Source organism: Procambarus clarkii, chromosome 2 (assembly GCF_040958095.1).
Source record: "Procambarus clarkii isolate CNS0578487 chromosome 2, FALCON_Pclarkii_2.0, whole genome shotgun sequence".
Taxonomy (NCBI): domain Eukaryota; kingdom Metazoa; phylum Arthropoda; class Malacostraca; order Decapoda; family Cambaridae; genus Procambarus; species Procambarus clarkii.
This window is the reverse complement of record NC_091151.1, coordinates 9,460,314-9,475,313: the sequence shown is the minus strand read 5'-3', so window position 1 is coordinate 9,475,313 and position 15,000 is coordinate 9,460,314. Positions and strand designations below refer to the sequence as shown.

General features: G+C 41.9%; 1 protein-coding gene across 2 annotated transcripts in view; it reads left to right on the top strand.

The window, feature by feature from the left end:
* The window catches only part of LOC123749165 (leucine-rich repeat-containing G-protein coupled receptor 4), a 93,959-nt gene that overhangs the window by 31,195 nt on the left and 47,764 nt on the right, over positions 1 to 15,000 (top strand). For both annotated transcript variants that reach the window (XM_069323633.1, XM_069323637.1), the window contains one exon: positions 8,204 to 8,349. In XM_069323633.1, coding sequence (XP_069179734.1) covers positions 8,204 to 8,349 — 146 coding nt within the window. The remainder of the gene's footprint in view (positions 1 to 8,203; positions 8,350 to 15,000) is intronic.

Genomic DNA, 15,000 nt, shown 5'->3' with positions numbered 1-15,000 from the left:
CTGTTCTTCCCAGTTTATTTCTGTGAAGTCCTGGTTTATTTGCTCCCAGTTTATCCGTTTATTATTGAAGTTGAATTTGCTGAAATCTCCTCCACCGGGAATCTGGACTGGTTTTGGAGGTCCATTCCCCATGGTTGTCAGTACCTCAATTAAGTTGTGATCTGAGTAACAGGTATTTGTAATCATTATGTTCCCGATCAACTCATCATTATTAGTGAAAATGAGGTCCAGCGTGTTCTCCTTCCTAGTTGGTTCTACTATTTGCTGGTTTAAGGCAAACCTATCGCACATCCGTAGCAGGTCATTTGCATGTGCCTGCTCATTTAGGCTACTTCCTGGTATTCTTTCTGATATTACTGTATTAGCCAGGTGCTTCCATTTCAGGTGCCGTAGGTTGAAGTCCCCAAGCAGGATGATGTTCGGAGCTGGATTTGTGAGGTTTTCCAAGCAGTGCTCTATTTTCATTAGTTGGTCTTTAAACTGCTGAGGGTTTGCCTCCGGTGACTTATATACAAGGACAACAACTACATTTAGGATCTCTATTTTGACTATCAGCACTTCCACCATATCATTTGAGGTGTTTAGCAGCTCAGTACAGATGAGTGTGTCTTTGATGTAGAGGCTGACCCCACCCTGAAGCCGGTGTTTCCTATCACATCTGAAGAGATTGTATTCTGGGATCCATATTTCACCATCAAGGTAGTCCTTTGTGTGAGTTTCCGTTAGGGCTGCAAACACTGCATTTGCCTCATGAAGGAGACCATCTATAAAATGAACTTTGTTGGATTTGCGTGTTTTTATACCCTGGATGTTGGCAAATATAAATGATGTTATCGTGTTAGTGGAAGTGCTGGATGCTTTAATTGGTGTTAATATCTGAGGCTCTGGTAAGGAGGCCACTGTGTTTGCGTCCTCTCTAGCATTTGACCGAGTTGGTGGTAGAGTCTGGTCATTTTTAGCCATTCTTCTCCTCCTCCTCTTGCTAAAAAATTATCCCGGTTGATGGAGTAGTGGCTGTTTTCATAGTGGTAGTCTGTCGGTTTTATTCGCCTGGTACCTCTTATATGAAAAGCTGGGCATTCAGCATTGAAGCACTCTTTCCTGTCCAAAGAGTTCTTGCAAATTTCTGGGTGAAAGAATTCACAGCTTTTGGTACATTTACCTGTATTGAGGAGGTTTCTGCACTTTCTAGGGTGATTGTGTGTACATGTTCCATTTATTCTTCCCGATTCCCCATGCTTACAGGTAGCCCATCTGTAATACCAACAGATTTTGGGGCCTTGTTTTGTTTGTTTCCCTCTGCCAGGGACCGCACTCTGCTGCGGCGCCCCCGACACTGTGCTCTGCTCCGGTGCCTGTGACACCGCGCTCTGCTCCGGTGCCTGCGACACCGCGCACTGCTCAGGGGTCCCCGACTCCGTGCCCTGCTCAGGCATCCCCGACTCCGCGCCCTGCTCAGGCATCCCCGACTCCGCGCCCTGCTCAGGCATCCCCGACTCCGCGCCCTGCTCAGGCATCCCCGACTCCGTGCCCTGCTCAGGCATCCCCGACTCCGCGCCCTGCTCAGGCGCCGCTGCCACAGAGCTCTGTGCTACAGCTGGTTGTACCTTGGTGTCATGTACAGTTTGTTTGAAGACATTAGAAATTGCTATGCAGGCATTAATTAGTAATTCTCTGTTTTCGGCGGGAGTTTTATCCAGGATTTCCATCAATTTCAAAAAAGTTACATCATCCTTTTTGCAGAGCCAGTACACAGAGTGGTCACTGGGACCATTTCTCCTTGAATTGTTAGTCATGTTGGCACATTTTTTGTGTATGGCTGCTGAACAGAGTTGGCATTGAAAGCTCTGTTGGTAATCTACCTTCATGTTGCATTCTATGCACGTTTTTATCAAAGCCATTTTTTTTTAACACTTCTGTTCAGTGGTGATGGTCTTACAAGGTGGGGTGTTGACCGGTGGGGGAGTTGACCGCGGGTGCTGGCCGTGGGAGCTGGCCGTGGGTGTTGACCGTGGGTGTTTACCAACTTGAGATAGGCCTGGAGGAGGCTGTATGGACGGCCACTGTTGCTACCACGTGTCGCACTCTTAATTTGTTTTGTTCACTTGTTAGATTACATTACTTGCATTTTCCCACTAGTTATCATACAGTAGAGGCGTCTAGTTTCTGTGTCTGGGCACTAGTTACCTGAGTACGTTACACTATTTGAAAGAATACACACACAAGAGGGTACTGGGGTGGGCCTACCTCCAAGTGGCCCTTGTTTACACACACACGACGGACTTATTTTGTGTGTAATTTGTTCACTTGATATTAGACTATGTTATCTTAATTTGTTATAATTTGTTATGTATGCATACATGTGTGTATATATGTATGTATATGTATGTATGTATGATGTATGTATGTATGTATGTATGTATGTATGTATGTATGTATGTATGTATGTATGTATGTATGTATGTATGTATATGAATGTATGTATGTATGTATGTATGTATGTATGTATGTATGTATGTATGTATGTATGTATGTATGTATGTATGTATGCATGCATGTATGCATGCATGTGTGTATGTATGTATGTATGTATGTATGTATGTATGTATGTATGTATGTATGTATGTATGTATGTATGTATGTATGTATGTATGTGCGTATGTGTGACTGTAGGCTCGGAAACAGGTTAGCTATTTTGTGGATCAAAATTAGGATTTTTATGCATGTTTCGAGGTCTGGGAATGTTTAGCCTATGAATAAAGTGACCAGTCCCAAGTATGAGTACGATTCCAAAATTGTGGTACAATATTTGGGTGGCTATTTTGAATGAACTTAGCACTTCATAATTAATGATTTACAACTATAGGTGTATTTTTGTGTAATTTTCCAGGTTTGAGAATGAGAGTATCTCAGTTCATAGACCAATCTCGCTGAGTTGCCAGATGTATGATAATAACCTGTGGAATATAGCTCACTATCTAGCTACAGTGTTACATAATTACTGTTGTTATTGTTTTTGTTGTTGTGAAGGAAATTATCAGATTCAAAATAGTTGAGGAACTGCTCTAGATCTCCTAGCAATGATCCACAACTGCGATTACAAAGTTTATCATCTAAAATTAAGTGTTTTCCTTTTGTATTTTTTTTAAACAAGAATGTAAACCAATAATATTATTAATACAAAATATAAAATGTATTAATGTATTTTGTTAAACCTATGATGAGGTTAGTTTGGGATTGTTGGTCCAAACGATTTGAAGAATATTATTATTAAATATATTAGCTCTGGAGATTTCACTCCGATGAATAATGGTTCCAAAGTTGCCTTTAAGTGTGTGTACTCACCTAGTTGTACTCACCTAGTTGTACTCAGCTAGTTGTACTCACCTATTTGTGTTTGCGGGGGTTGAGCTCTGGCTCTTTGGTCCCGCCTCTCAACCGTCAATCAACAGGTGTACAGGTTCCTGAGCCTATTGGGCTCTATCATATCTACACTTGAAACTGTGTATGGAGTCAGCCTCCACCACATCACCTCCTAATGCATTCCATTTGTCAACCACTCTGACACTAAAAAGTTTTTTCTAATATCTCTGTGGCTCATTTGGGCACTCAGTTTCCACCTGTGTCCCCTTGTGCGTGTGCCCCTTGTGTTAAATAGCCTGTCTTTATCTACCCTATCAATTCCCTTAAGAATCTTGAATGTGGTGATCATGTCCCCCCTAACTCTTCTGTCTTCCAGCGAAGTGAGGTTTAATTCCCGTAGTCTCTTCTCGTAGCTCATACCTCTCAGCTCGGGTACTAGTCTGGTGGCAAATCTTTGAACCTTTTCCAGTTTAGTCTTATCCTTGACTAGATATGGACTCCATGCTGGTGCCGCATACTCCAGGATTGGTCTGACATATGTGGTATACAAAGTTCTGAATGATTCTTTACACAAATTTCTGAATGCCGTTCGTATGTTGGCCAGCCTGGCATATGCCGCCGATGTTATCCTCTTGATATGTGCTGCAGGAGACAGGTCTGGCGTGATATCAACTCCCAAGTCTTTTTCTTTCTCTGACTCCTGAAGAATTTCCTCTCCCAGATGATACCTTGTATCTGGCCTCCTGCTCCCTACACCTATCTTCATTACATTACATTTGGTTGGGTTAAACTCTAACAACCATTTGTTCGACCATTCCTTCAGCTTGTCTAGGTCTTCTTGAAGCCTCAAACAGTCCTCTTCTGTTTTAATCCTTCTCATAATTTTAGCATCGTCCGCAAACATGGAGAGAAATGAATCGATACCCTCCGGGAGATCATTTACATATATCAGAAACAAGATAGGACCGAGTACAGAGCCCAGTGGGACTCCACTGGTGACTTCACGCCAATCGGAGGTCTCACCCCTCACCGTAACTCTCTGCTTCCTATTGCTTAGGCACTCCCTTATCCACTGGAGCACCTTACCAGCTACACCTGCCTGTCTCTCCAGCTTATGTACCAGCCTCTTATGCGGTACTGTGTCAAAGGCTTTCCGACAATCCAAGAAAATGCAGTCCGCCCAACCCTCTCTTTCTTGCTTAATCTGTGTCACCTGATCATAGAATTCTATCAAGCCTGTAAGGCAAGATTTACCCTCCCTGAATCCATGTTGGCGATTTGTCACGAAGTCCCTTCTCTCCAGATGTGCTACCAGGTTTTTTCTCACGATCTTCTCCATCACCTTGCATGGTATACAAGTCAAGGACACTGGCCTGTAGTTCAGTGCCTCTTGTCTGTCGCCCTTTTTGTATATTGGGACCACATTCGCCGTCTTCCATATTTCTGGTAGGTCTCCCGTCTCTAGTGACTTACTATACACTATGGAGAGTGGCAAGCAAAGTGCCTCTGCACACTCTTTCAGTACCCATGGTGAGATCCCATCTGGACCAACAGCCTTTCTAACATCCAGATCCAGCAGGTGTCTCTTGACCTCCTCTCTCGTAATTTCGAACTTCTCCAAGGCCGCCTGGTTTACCTCCCTTTCTCCTAGCACAGTGACCTCACCCTGTTCTATTGTGAAGACCTCCTGGAACCTCTTGTTGAGTTCCTCACACACCTCTCTGTCATTCTCTGTATACCTGTCCTCGCCTGTTCTAAGTTTCAATACCTGTTCTTTCACTGTTGTTTTCCTTCTGATGTGACTGTGGAGTAGCTTTGGTTCGGTCTTGGCTTTGTTTGCTATATCATTTTCAAAATTTTTCTCTGCTTCTCTTCTCACCCTGACGTACTCATTCCTGGTTCTCTGGTATCTCTCTCTGCTTTCTGGTGTTCTGTTATTCCGGAAGTTCCTCCACGCCTTTTTGTTCAGTTTCTTCGCTTCCATACATGCCCTATTATACCATGGATTCTTCTGTTGCTTCTCGGATTTTTCCCTTTGGGCCGGGATGAACCTGTTTACTGCCTCCTGACACTTTTGGGTAACATAGTCCATCATACCCTGTACAAACTTGTCTCTGAGGTCTGTGTCCCAAGGTATTTCACTTAGGAAACTTCTCATCTGTTCATAATTCCCCTTTCGGTATGCCAGCCTTTTGATTCCTAGTTCTTTTTGGGGGGAGATAAGTCCTAGCTCTACCAGGTACTCAAAGTTCAATACACTGTGGTCACTCATTCCCAAGGGCGCTTCCATCTTAACTTCCCTTATATCCCATTCATTTAGGGTAAATATCAAATCAAGCATTGCTGGTTCATCTTCTCCTCTCATTCTTGTTGGTTCTTTGGTGTGCTGGCTTAGAAAGTTTCTTGTTGCCACGTCCAGCAGCTTAGCTCTCCATGTTTCTGGTCCTCCGTGCGGGTCTCTGTTCTTCCAATCTATCTTCCCATGGTTGAAGTCTCCCATAATTAGTAGTCCATGTTGTTTCTATCATATTCCTGTCTAGGTCTTCTGTCATTTGGTGGTGGATTATATATGACTGCAACTATAATTTTTTTCCCTCCATTTGTTACAGTACCTGCTATGTAGTCACTGAAACCTTCACAGCCCTGAATATCCATCTCCTCAAAATCAAAATTTGTGTGTGTGTGTGTGTGTGTGTGTGTGTGTGTGTGTGTGTGTGTGTGTGTGTGTGTGTGTTTGTGTGTGTGTGTGTGTGTGTGTGTGTGTTAGGTTTGGCTAGGATGAATGTGTTAGGTAAGGTAGGATTAATGAATTTAATATATTAGCAAGGGAATAGTAAGCAATATACAAGTTGATACTAAACCTCATTGGCCCGCCTGCGATGTTAAACACTCCGCTGACATAACTCCACATTGGACGGTACAAACGCCTTGGTGCTAATGAGTAGGCTACAATGCCATGTCAGCTATGTACTGTTACTTACCATTAAGAACTGCAGTGTATATCACTTTCATAAATCATTGATAGGTGTTACAGGACGAGTTGTTTTTGAGAAATATGTTTTAAAATATATATATCTGCTGCTAGCTTGGAGATTTTAAACACACATTCTGTCATGATGATTGGAGATATACGGTTCCAATAATTCATATGTTCATATGTAACAGTGATCTTTGGTGATACACTAAAAATTATTAGTACGAATAAACAAACTCTAGATTTGGGAGCTAACAGTCTTTCTCACAATTTACATGGTCTTTTTCTTATTACTAAAGTGAATTGAAACAAATAGTTAGGCAAAGAATAAAGTGTACAAGCAGATAAATGGGCATAATCAGGGTATATTAATAGGGCCTTCTGCTTATTGATTGGCAACGTGACTGAAGGGTATAAGTGGATAAACAGGTATAATAATAGGGGTATAATAACAGGTATAATAATAGGGGTATAATTAAACAATAGATCAGTTTATAATATATTTAGGAATGATATGGGCAAGGGGTGTGAAGATTGCGATTATTTCCTTCTTTTTTATGTATAGACCTTATACAGCTTATTCCATTTGCATAGTGGTAATTAATGGGTGGTTGAACATGGTTGTAAATAAATAGGAGATACTAAATTGTTCCCCCAAAATGCCTTCTGCAATTTCATTCTTACGTTTAATATTCAATCGTTTAACTAGAAATATTCTTTGAAAATGAGATTTGATATTAAATAATTGAAAATGGGATTAAATATGTACTATAAAAAATGGACTTATTGGGAGAAGATGATGACTGTGTGGCTGATGACATCACTGAACATTAGGGATGACTGGAACTGTGTGCCTGGCCGAGGTTTAGGGATGACTGGAACTGTGTGCCTGGCCGAGGTTTAGGGATGACTGGAACTGTGTGCCTGGCCGAGGTTTAGGGATGACTGGAACTGTGTGCCTGGCCGAGGTTTAGGGATGACTGGAACTGTGTGCCTGGCCGAGGTTTAGGGATGACTGGAACTGTGTGCCTGGCCGAGGTTTAGGGATGACTGGAACTGTGTGCCTGGCCGAGGTTTAGGGATGACTGGAACTGTGTGCCTGGCCGAGGTTTAGGGATGACTGGAACTGTGTGCGTGGCCGAGGTTTAGGGATGACTGGAACTGTGTGCCTGGCCGAGGTTTAGGGATGACTGGAACTGTGTGCCTGGCCGAGGTTTAGGGATGACTGGAACTGTGTGCCTGGCCGAGGTTTAGGGATGACTGGAACTGTGTGCGTGGCCGAGGTTTAGGGATGACTGGAACTGTGTGCCTGGCCGAGGTTTAGGGATGACTGGAACTGTGTGCCTGGCCGAGGTTTAGGGATGACTGGAACTGTGTGCCTGGCCGAGGTTTAGGGATGACTGGAACTGTGTGCCTGGCCGAGGTTTAGGGATGACTGAATGGGGCCATTTAATCTTCATGGACAAATGTCAGAGGTCAGAAAAAAGGCGTCTAATCTCCACGGGAAAAAAATCAGGGATCAGAAGAGAACCATCACCCATGTTTTTGGAAAAAAATAATAACCCAATTGGGTGCAATCACCCACGTTCAAGGAAGATATTCAGGAGCCATCGGGATGCTGTGACCCCATGTTTATGGAAAAATATCAGGGGCCAATGGGATGCCGTTGAAACAAATGGAAATGGCTCCCCATAGTCTCGGTTTATACTACTAAAAAGCATATCGCAGTCATGTGCCAACATAAATCAGTCATAAACCACCATACCAGTCCCGTCCCGGCATACCACAATCATATGTTAGCATATTGCAGTCATTCGCCAGCATAATGAGGTAAGATCCGCTCACTGTGTATATAATGATCTGCAGATTTGGCCTCACTGGAGTTGTTGGATGTATCAAGTAATAAACTGGCTGAGCTACCCACCGATCTTTGGAGCCTCACCAACCTCACTCACCTCTACCTGGGCGATAATAAACTCAGTGACGCACACACCTTCAACATCTCGAACCTCGTGAGTACATTCACTCCTACCGCCCCCTTATATATTTGTATATATAGGGAAATTTATTGTACAAAAATACATGATAAAAATGTGGCCTTAAAACATACACAACACAATATGCATGTATATATATATATATATATATATATATATATATATATATATATATATATATATATATATATATATATATATATATATATATATATATATAACTGAAAACTCACATCCCAGAAGTGACTCGAACCCATACTCCCAGGAGCAACGCAATTGGTATGTACAAGACGCCTTAATCCACTTGACCATCACGACCGGACATAATGAGGTGATAGCCGAAGCTATTTGAACCACCCCACCGCCGGCACTCGGATGGTAATCTTGGGCATAGCATTTTACCAAATAACCTCATTCTTTGGGGCACACGTGAGGAACACAAATGCAAACAAGCCTGAATGGTCCCCAGGACAATATGCAACTGAAAACTCACATCCCAGAAGTGACTCGAACCCATACTCCCAGGAGCAACGCAACTGGTATGTACAAGACGCCTTAATCCACTTGACAATCACGACCGGACATAATGAGGTGATAGCCGAAGCTATTTGAACCACCCCACCGCCGGCACTCGGACGGTAATCTTGGGCATAGCATTTTACCAAATCACCTTTACCAAATGTGTTCCTCACGTGTGCCCCTAAGAATGAGGTGATTTGGTAAAAATGCTATGCCCAAGATTACTATCCGAGTGCCGGCGGTGGGGTTGTTCAAATAGCCTCGGCTATCACCTCATTATGTCCGGTCGTGATGGTCAAGTGGATTAAGGCGTCTTGTACATACCAGTTGCGTTGCTTCTGGGAGTATGGGTTTGAGTCACTTCTGGGGTGTGAGTTTTCAGTTGCATATTGTCCAGGGGACCATTCTGGCTTGTTCGCATTTGTGTTCCTCACGTGTGCCCCTAAGAATGAGGTGATTTGGTAAAAATGCTATGCCCAAGATTACTATCCGAGTGCCGGCGGTGGGGTGGTTCAAATAGCCTCGGCTATCACCTCATTATGTCCGGTCGTGATGGTCAAGTGGATTAAGGCGTCTTGTACATACCAGTTGCGTTGCTTCTGGGAGTATGGGTTCGAGTCACTTCTGGGGTGTGAGTTTTCAGTTGCATATTGTCCAGGGGACCATTCTGGCTTGTTCGCATTTGTGTTCCTCACGTGTGCCCCTAAGAATGAGGTGATTTGGTAAAAATGCTATGCCCAAGATTACTATCCGAGTGCCGGCGGTGGGGTGGTTCAAATAGCCTCGGCTATCACCTCATTATGTCCGGTCGTGATGGTCAAGTGGATTAAGGCGTCTTGTACATACCAGTTGCGTTGCTTCTGGGAGTATGGGTTCGAGTCACTTCTGGGGTGTGAGTTTTCAGTTGCATATTGTCCAGGGGACCATTCTGGCTTGTTCGCATATATATATATATATATATATATATATATATATATATATATATATATATATATATATATATATATGTATATATATATATATATATATATATATATATATATATATATATTATATATATATTATTTTCTGGTTTAGGGCTTCTATCCCTCTAACTATTTTCTTAGCATCAGGGCTTAATTGAAATAGGAGTTCTCCAAAACTCATTTTCGTACTTTTAAGGTGAAGAAAAGAAGTGATTTACTATAGAGTGTATTACACTTATTTGCATAATTTACACGACGTTTCGAACCTCCATGGTTCATTCTCAAGTAAACAGATCTTACAATACTAGTTGATTTTGTACCCGCATTAGGTCAGGTGATAATACAATGAAGGTGAAAACATGGGGGGATACATAAGGGATAAACATAGGGGCTGCAGAAGGCTTATTGGCCCATACGAGGCATCTCCTATCTAAACACAAAGATTAATCCAGTGTAATTGGCCTGTTATGTTGGACATTGTGTTGTCCAACATAACTTCTGTGTTGGCATCGATATGTTCTTGTCTTGTCCTTACTCTCATGGTGGGTAGAGTAAATAGTTCCGTGATTTGGGTGTTCATGGTAGGTCGCTCTATTCTTATGTGAATTGCCTCAAGAATTTGTAATCTTCTTGAATCTTGGGTTTTGTCTATTATGCAAGTATTCTTGTTCAACATTTCTCTTGTTAGAGTAATGTCATGGGCTTGTCTCATGTGATTCCTAGGGGCACCAGATTGAAGATGGCATGTCAAACGCCTCGTCAGCTTGGTCGACGTCATACCTATGTACTTACATTGAAGGTTACATCCTTCGTGGGGGCAAGTGTACATGTATACAACGCTTGACTGCTGTAGAGGGTTCTCCGTCGGCTTCGGGCTGTTTTTGATAAGGAGTTCGGAAGTCTTCTTGGTTTTGTAGAATATTATCAGGTTTATGTTTTGGTTAGGAGTAGTGCTTTTTACTCCTTTACGGATTATTTCTTTCATTATTCTTTCCTCTTTTATATGTTTACTGTGCATGGTTGATTTGTAATATAATTTTATTGGGGGTGTTGTGGTTTCTGTTCTAGGTTCTGAATTATACCAACGGTCCAAGTGTCTTCTTATAGCAGCGTTTATTTCCGCGTTGCTATATCCGTTGTTCACCAATACCTGAGTTACTCTTTCAAACTCTCTACTCACGTTGCTCCATTCAGAGCAGTGGGTAAGCGCTCGACGAATATAAGCATTGAGAACACTGGCTTTGTATCTTTGGGGGCACTCACTTCTACCGTTCAGGCATAATCCTATGTTGGTGGGCTTGGTATATACGTTGGTGCTTAAAGAGGTTCCTGTTTTTGTTATTAGTACATCCAAGAATGGCAGACTGTTATTTTCACTATTTTCATGTGTAAATCGGAGTACTGACTCTCTCTCTAGGTGTCTTTTTAGGTCAATTAGTTCATCTGAGTCTTTTACTATTACGAATATGTCATCTACATAACAGCAGTATACAGTTGGTTTTTGTCTGCTACTGAAGACCCTATCTTCGATGGTTCCCATATAAAAATTAGCAAATAAAACTACTAAGGGGGAGCCCATTGCTACTCCGTCTATTTGTAAATACATGTCTCCTTGTGGACTGATGAAAGGGGCTTCCTTTGTGCATGCTTCGAGAAGACTTTTCAAGTGTGGCTCAGGTATGTCTAATTTGGGGGTGCTCTCGTCTCTGTATACTCTGTCCAGTATCATTCCTATGGTTGTGTCGACTGGGACGTTGGTAAAAAGGGATTCAACGTCCAGGGAAGCGATGATTCCATCGGGCTGGGTAGATTTGATCAATTCTAGGAAATCTGCTGATGATTGTAGACTAAACTTACTTGGAGTGTATGGAGTTAGGAGTTCATTGAGTTTCTTTGCCAGGTGATAAGTTGGGGTTGGTATTTGGCTGATTATAGGGCGTAGTGGGTTACCTGGTTTATGCGTCTTAACATTGCCGTAGGCATATCCTAAGCCATAGTCGCCTTGAAGTTTATTGAAATGCACACTACCTTTCTTTGCGTTGATTGCTGTAATTGTTTTGTTTACTTTCCGCTTAAGGTCTTCTACGGGGTTCCTCGTGATTCGTTGAAATTTGGAGTCGTCACTTAGGATGTCGCTAATTTTGTTCATGTATTCATGGGTAGAAATCAATACATATGCTGCTGTTTTGTCGGCTTTTCTTATTGTTACGTCTTTCAGATTTTTTAGTTGTTTCGCTGCTTCTTTGAGTCGTGGGGTTAAGATTGTAGATGAATATGTTCCTCGTTTTTTCGCTGCTTCTGCAAGTAGTTCAGCTTGAAGTGTGTCAGTGGTGATGACTTTTTTGTTGTCTTCTAGCTTATGGATATCGTCCAGAAGCATTTCGATTTCCAGGCGTTTTTGATGCATCTTTGGTTTAGATAAGAATTGACAATTTAGACCAAGATTTAAGAGGTCTCGTTGGTCCTGGGTAAGATCATAAGAAGTCAGGTTAAAGTAGCCATCTTTAGGACGAGGGATTTTTAGCTGTCCACCGTTTAGGGATGTTAACTTACGGAGTGTCTTTGTTTCTACAAGAGTTTTATGTTGTTGTTTCAGGTTAAATAGTTCACTGTTGATGGTTTGCTTGAGTTGGATAGGGATGTCGTACTGGGTCCATTTGTTTAACAGATGCTCCGCCTGCTCTATAAAGGTTTGGAGGGCTTCCTTCTTCTTGTTTAGTTGATGCCGAATGAGCTCTTGCCTATACCTATAGGTAAACTCTGTATTGCGGACTGCTGGGTCATGTGGGTTTATATTGGTGTATACTGGCAGCAGGTTTTCTTTCAAACATGTTTCATTGAATATGACCGCATATTCTGTATTTATTATTTTCTGGTTTAGGGCTTCTATCCCTCTAACTATTTTCTTAGCATCAGGGCTTAATTGAAATAGGAGTTCTCCAAAACTCATTTTCGTACTTTTAAGGTGAAGAAAAGAAGTGATTTACTATAGAGTGTATTACACTTATTTGCATAATTTATACGACGTTTCGAACCTCCATGGTTCATTCTCAAGTGAACAGATCTTACAATACTAGTTGATTTTATACCCGCATTAGGTCAGGTGATAATACAATGAAGGTGAAAACATGGGGGGATACATAAGGGATAAACATAGGGGCTGCAGAAGGCTTATTGGCCCATACGAGGCATCTCCTATCTAAACACAAAGATTAATCCAGTGTAATTGGCCTGTTATGTTGGACATTGTGTTGTCCAACATAACTTCTGTGTTGGCATCGATATGTTCTTGTCTTGTCCTTACTCTCATGGTGGGTAGAGTAAATAGTTCCGTGATTTGGGTGTTCATGGTAGGTCGCTCTATTCTTATGTGAATTACCTCAAGAATTTGTAATCTTCTTGAATCTTGGGTTTTGTCTATTATTCAAGTATTCTTGTTCAACATTTCTCTTGTTAGAGTAATGTCATGGGCTTGTCTCATGACATTACTCTAGAAGACAACAAAAAAGTCATCACCACTGACACACTTCAAGCTGAACTACTTGCAGAAGCAGCGAAAAAACGAGGAACATATTCATCTACAATCTTAACCCCACGACTCAAAGAAGCAGCGAAACAACTAAAAAATCTGAAAGACAAAACAATAAGAAAAGCCGACAAAACAGCAGCATATGTATTGATTCCTACCCATGAATACATGAACAAAATTAGCGACATCCTAAGTGACGACTCCAAATTTCAACGAATCACGAGGAACCCCGTAGAAGACCTTAAGCGGAAAGTAAACAAAACAATTACAGCAATCAACGCAAAGAAAGGTAGTGTGCATTTCAATAAACTTCAAGGCGACTATGGCTTAGGATATGCCTACGGCAATGTTAAGACGCATAAACCAGGTAACCCACTACGCCCTATAATCAGCCAAATACCAACCCCAACTTATCACCTGGCAAAGAAACTCAATGAACTCCTAACTCCATACACTCCAAGTAAGTTTAGTCTACAATCATCAGCAGATTTCCTAGAATTGATCAAATCTACCCAGCCCGATGGAATCATCGCTTCCCTGGACGTTGAATCCCTTTTTACCAACGTCCCAGTCGACACAACCATAGGAATGATACTGGACAGAGTATACAGAGACGAGAGCACCCCCAAATTAGACATACCTGAGCCACACTTGAAAAGTCTTCTCGAAGCATGCACAAAGGAAGCCCCTTTCATCAGTCCACAAGGAGACATGTATTTACAAATAGACGGAGTAGCAATGGGCTCCCCCTTAGTAGTTTTATTTGCTAATTTTTATATGGGAACCATCGAAGATAGGGTCTTCAGTAGCAGACAAAAACCAACTGTATACTGCCGTTATGTAGATGACATATTCGTAATAGTAAAAGACTCAGATGAACTAATTGACCTAAAAAGACACCTAGAGAGAGAGTCAGTACTCCGATTTACACATGAAAATAGTGAAAATAACAGTCTGCCATTCTTGGATGTACTAATAACAAAAACAGGAACCTCTTTAAGCACCAACGTATATACCAAGCCCACCAACATAGGATTATGCCTGAACGGTAGAAGTGAGTGCCCCCAAAGATACAAAGCCAGTGTTCTCAATGCTTATATTCGTCGAGCGCTTACCCACTGCTCTGAATGGAGCAACGTGAGTAGAGAGTTTGAAAGAGTAACTCAGGTATTGGTGAACAACGGATATAGCAACGCGGAAATAAACGCTGCTATAAGAAGACACTTGGACCGTTGGTATAATTCAGAACCTAGAACAGAAACCACAACACCCCCAATAAAATTATATTACAAATCAACCATGCACAGTGAACATATAAAAGAGGAAAGAATAATGAAAGAAATAATCCGTAAAGGAGTAAAAAGCACTACTCCTAACCAAAACATAAACCTGATAATATTCTACAAAACCAAGAAGACTTCCGAACTCCTTATCAAAAACAGCCCGAAGCCGACGGAGAACTCTCAACAGCAGTCAAGCGTTGTATACATGTACACTTGCCCCCACGAAGGATGTAACCTTCAATGTAAGTACATAGGTATGACGTCGACCAAGCTGACGAGGCGTTTGACATACCATCTTCAATCTGGTGCCCCTAGGAATCACATGAGACAAGCCCATGACATTACTCTAACAAGAGAAATGCTGAACAAG